At 38.2% G+C, this 5,766-nt stretch overlaps 1 protein-coding gene across 1 annotated transcript; it reads right to left on the reverse strand.

The window, feature by feature from the left end:
* Nucleotides 1–235: 235 nt before the first annotated feature.
* On the reverse strand, nucleotides 236–1,097 carry LOC107868988. Its single transcript, XM_016715586.1, has 2 exons — nucleotides 627–1,097; nucleotides 236–541 (listed from the first exon to the last, which is right to left on the reverse strand). The coding sequence occupies exons 1-2, from the start codon at nucleotides 1,095–1,097 to the stop codon at nucleotides 236–238; spliced, it is 777 nt and encodes a 258-aa protein (XP_016571072.1).
* Between the last annotated feature and the right edge of the window lie 4,669 nt (nucleotides 1,098–5,766).

The raw sequence follows: 5,766 nt of genomic DNA on the forward strand, positions 1-5,766 counted from the left end.
CACTTGCTATCAGAAATAGGGTAAACCACTCCTTCATCTAACCACTTAATAATCTCCTTCTTAACCACCTCTTGCATTGGTGGGTTAAGATGGCGCTGATGCTCTATGGTTGGAAAATAGTCTTCTTCCAATTGGATTTGATGTGTGCAGATGCCAGGGGTAATGCCAATAATATCTATGATGGTCATCCGATTGCTCTCTTGTGCTTCTGAAGTACTGAGATAAGTGTATTTACCTATTGTTCTTCCAAATCAGCTGTAATAATAACAGGTAGCGTGCTCCCTTTTCCTAGAAACACATATAGTAAGTGTCTAGGTAGCTCTTTCAACTCCAACACTGGAGGTTCTTTAATAGATCGCTTGGCTGGTGGCGTTGGTCGATTAGCTTGGTCAAGGTCCAACTTCTTAGGAGCATAAGGATATGACCCTATGCCAGTCACGGCACAAACTATCTCTTCATGCTCTTCAATGCCTTCACTATCATAGTTTATTATGACTACAGCCAAAGGTTCGATAATAAGTCGTTCAGTTCTAAGCACATCCTGTACATCTTCAAAATACATATCAACTACTGACCACACTCATCTCCTTATGCTGTTTTATTGATGTGCCCACATCAAATCATACCACTTCATCGTTTACCCTGAATAAAAGCTTATTCACTCTCAAATCGATCAACATACTTCCAGTTGTGAGAAAAGGTCGACCCAAGATTATGGGCACCTCGAAGTCCACCTCGCAGTCCAAGATTATAAAGTCTGTAGGGAATATGAAATTTGAAACCTTTACTAACACATCATATAGAATGCCAACAAGTCGTTTTATTGACCTGTCATCCATCACCAGTCTCGTATTGGTGGGTGTGGGGTTCCCCAGGCCCAATTTTTTAGAAATAGTTAATGGCATCAAGTTAACACGTGCTCCTAAATCATACAATGCTTTAGTGAATTCCATGGTTCCAATTGTGCAGGGAATAGTGACTTCACCTGGATCCGACTTCTTCTGCATCAAGATCCTTGTAGAAATAGCGCTGCAAAAGTGGAGATCTACTTCCAATTTGTAACTCACTGCTTGTTTCTTGGTAATAAGGTCCTTCATGAACTTTGCATATCCTGGAATTTGCTCAAGTGCTTCGATCAAAGGCATATTTATTGTCAATTTCTTGAGCATTGCCATGAACTTGCTGAATTAGGCATCATCGGCTGTCTTCCTCAATCATTGAGGAAAGGGAGATGGTGGCCTTGGGATGGTTTTCAACACCACTTCCTCTTCCTTCACCTTCTCTAACGCATCAATAGAGCTATTTGGCTTCTCAGACTCTACTGGGTTGTTTTCCTCTAGTTCATCCGTAACTTCCTCATTGTTCAAAGACTTGCCCATAGAAGGGCCAGATAAGATCTTACCACTCCTAGTGGTAGTCGCCAGCCATGAGCCATCTGTCTTCTAATCCAGAACTATTTTACTGAGTAAAGTACCACTTCTTCCCTGGTTCAGTGTTGAGGAAAGTTTACTTATCTGCTGCTTTAACTGCTTCATAAAAGTTGAGTGTGAACTAACCAACTGAATTAGAGTAGAAAAATCACTCTTCATAATATTTACCCCTTAATTGGTAGCCTCTACTTCTTTCAACAGTTCTTTCAACAGTTCTTTCAACATATCCTCCATAGGCATCTTTCCTGAGCTAGTTACAATAGCTTCCTGATTTCTAGAACGAACATATAACCCACTCCTGTCATTATTGCTTCTCCAGTTTTCTTGCTCCCTGTCTCTATGATAAGGATTGTCATACATATTCTGACCTTGATTCCCTTGGCTCTTGCCTTGGAAACCCCACTGATTATTAACATAGTTTTCTTCCTCTTCAGGCTCCACATTGACTCGGTCCTAAATTATTACAGCCTTTACCTTTTCCATCCTTCCTGATAATAAGTTCTTGGGGAGTAGGTCCATCTGATTCCTTAGATGGGTTATTTCTTGATCCCTCTCCTCATCTCTTTTGCATTGTTCAGCATTCATTCCAATAGGAACAGTTAGACTTGCCACCACAGAAACCCTAGTGTACTAAGCCCGACTTAGTTTAGTCATCCTATTCAACATATCAGCAGCATCTTAAAATGACAGATCAACAAATGACCCACCTGCGGCGTTATCTACAATTGGCTTTGTCACAAAGTTTAAAGAGTTGTACAAAGTCTCCATCAAGTGCAAGTCTGACATATTGTGACTCGGATATTGAGCCAGCTTCTTCTTGAACCTCTCCCAACTTTCATGCAATGCTTCAGTCGGAAGCTGTCTGAAGTTACTGATTTCATCCCTTAACTGTACTCTCCTGGAGGGTGGAAAAAAGCGTTCTAGGAATGCCTCTTTCAACTATCTCCACTTAGTGATAGAATTAGGTTCTAGCTCATTTAACCACATTATTTTCTCTCCAGATAGAGATAGCGGGAACAACTTCAACCGGATAGTACTCTAGCTCACCCCGGGTTATCAAAGAATTTGTAAATGGTGACAAAATTCACCACATGCAGGTTGGTGTCATCCCCAGGAAGGCCTCCAAACAATACCTTCAGATTTAAGAGTTGGATCATCGTGCTTGTAATATTACACTTTGCTCCAGGTTCCAATGGTGGAGGAATGATTGCGCCCGTTGAACCTGCTCCGTCCATCGTCATTCTCAACCTCATAATGCAATGGTTGTCCTGCCATTCTGCCTATGCATTGGGGTTCTGGATCAAATGATGCTTGGTGTACACTTTAATGACCCTACAAATAGACAAAAATAATAAACAAATGTAAATCTAGAAAACTTGACTAACAACAAATTAGTGCATACAAACTTTCAGTTTACAACTATATTCCCCGGCAATGGGGCCATTTTTGATATTGCTCAAACTACACTCTTGAATGGGTGTAAGCGATCGTTGTCACTATAACACCCAACGAGGTTGGGGTCTAATCCCACAAGGAATAGGGTGTGAACTTCAAGTTGTTTATGAAATAATTTACTAGTAGTTTGCTGTTTTCGAAAATGGTGGTTTGAGTTTCATAGAGAGTCAATTTTCACCTCTGAATTTATGAAATAATTTACTGGTAGTTTGCTGTTTTTGAAAATAGGGGTTTGAGTTACACAGAGAGTTAATTTTCACTTCTGAATTTATTGTTTGTAACCAAGATTTTATGAAATAACGAAGATTATGTTCACTAAGGCTTACGGTACATGACAGATACTAAAATTTACTCAAGGTTCTCACGGTAGTTAGGATGACAAGATATCTTTATCAATGGTATGCTCAAATGTCTCTCGACCTATTCAAGCGTCTAATTTCCTAATCCTCTCAGGCTTAGGGAATCGCTTATCACTACACAGATTTTATCTTAGGTTAATAAACCTTGTTACAATGCTAATTATTAAACGAAGCCTTTCTGAGTCCCTGTTGATAACTCACTTCCTACTGTTTATGATTTCTTTCTCAAGCAAACCAAAGTAGGTACGCCTATTGTTTGCAACCAACAGACATAAATTATAGTCTCAGAGTTATCAAGAAATCCTAACACCTATTAAACCTTGAATAATTAATTTAACACCTTATCATAACCTAACCCTAGATTCCATAATCTAGGTTAAAAGAGTTTAGTTACTCATGATGCATAAAACAAGCATGCAATTCAAATTTATCACTGAAAGGACTAACTTACAATGTTGAATGAAATTGAAAGTGAACTTGTATTTGAATCACATGACAAAACACTGAAATATTGTTCTTAAGATAGGGAGGAAAGAATATCGTCTGTTCTCCTCAATGGATAATTAATTGTCTGATGGATGATAATAAAAACCCTCAAACAAGTCTTTAAATAGTCAACCCTAAATAAGGAAATAAAATTAAAATTTATGATTTTCTTTGGAATAGGTGATGGCGATCTTGACGGCGTGTGTAAGATGTCATCAAAGTTTTCAGTGAATTGCTATCTTCTGATTCTTCGGACGGTAAATATGCCGGCGTGTCAAAAATGTGACGGTGCGTGAAAAATATCATCACATCTTCACTGGAAATCAGCATAATCTGTCTCAGGTTGACAGAAATTTTGATGCCTTGTCATAGATTTGACAGAGCTTCCGAAACGTCGTCACATTTCATCTCAACTCCTCAGGTTCTATCTAAGCTTGACGACAACTTTGACAGCCTGTTCCATGTCTGACGGCGCTTCAGAAATGGCGTCAGCTACACTTTAGCTTATTTGCACTAAATTTCAGCTGATTTATTCTTCTCTTCTTTGGTTTCCTTCCCGATCACTTGTATCTGCATTAAAACAATAAGAACAATCAAAAACAACAAAAGTTGCTTAAGACTTTGCAATTATTCTAGGTTAAAGGCATTAAATGTGTTCGCAATTACGCACACATCACAAAGTTTTCAATAATAGTCAAACTATGAGACAAAATCATTCTCATAGGAATTTCAACAAAAATGTTAGGGAATAAGATTTCCTAAACCAAAAAAGATGTACCAATTGACCATTCCCATGCAACCACATGTTCAAACTATAATTATACATGAAAACTATAACAAAAACATGGAAAAACATTATCTAAGCAAGAACAACAAAAACACCCAACATATATTTCAAAACCTAAACATTACCACAATAATACCATGAAAACCATACATTAAATCTCGCTTTTAGTTGAACTAACTATGACGGAGGAGTAACATGCTTGAGTCATGAAGATTCACAGAGAGATTTTGATCCTTAAGTTTCTAGATGACCACCTTGAAGAAACCCCAACCAATCTTTTTTAGAGGTTTTTAGAGAGTGTTTACAGAGTGTTATTAATATTATAAGTGAAGAATAAATGACCAAATAGGGTTATAAGATGTGGAGTCTTAAGGGTTTGGGATGGGAAAAGTCTAAAATACCCTCAGCTTAAAAGCTGTAGAAGACTCACCAGAGAGTACGGTTAAACCCCTCCACTCGTACCCACATCATATGAGTGGTACCTTTCACTCGTACCTTGATCAAAAAGTTGTTCATCACACTACTTCCAACATTGGAATCATTTGCCTTATTCATACCCTAACCATATAACTAGTACCCTTCAAGTCGTACCCTAAGCAGAAACATCTAGATTAGACATTGGACAACATATGATTTCCTACTATACTGCTCGTATCATGTACGTATTATTATATGGAGTCTTCTCGTATCAAGAATAGAATTTGGCCAATATGACACTGACCAACATACGAATAGGATCCTAGAACCATATTATATTATACATGTTAGGGTGTAAGTCGTATGATGATCAGAAGGTTTAAAACTATGGAAATTTTCAAGGGCCAAAACCCAACGTGTTTTAATTCTCCCCACTTGGATCATTCGTCCTTAAATGATGGGACAAGGCAATACAAGCATGATTAAACCCCCAACCGTCTCTACTCTTACCTTTAACTAAGTTAGGAAAAAAAGATGCCATAGAATTCTTCAATCTACCTTTAACAAAGACAAAAAACAAAGACGTTAAGAATTCATACACACATTAAGCACGATTATAAAAAATGAAGAGTAAGAATGAGCAGTCAGACTCCATATCCCTTCCAGCTCCCCACATAGCTGCTTCCTACACAGCCAATACATCTAATATCCCTAAAATACAACCACACTCTCCACCAAGCTTCCAGCATAATGACAATACTCCTTTATCTCAACCTCCCAACTTCCCCTACGAACATATGACTAGAGAGCCTGAGTATAACCGTATACCCAT

The sequence above is a fragment of the Capsicum annuum genome, chromosome 4 (genome assembly GCF_002878395.1).
Source record: "Capsicum annuum cultivar UCD-10X-F1 chromosome 4, UCD10Xv1.1, whole genome shotgun sequence".
In the NCBI taxonomy this organism is placed as follows: domain Eukaryota; kingdom Viridiplantae; phylum Streptophyta; class Magnoliopsida; order Solanales; family Solanaceae; genus Capsicum; species Capsicum annuum.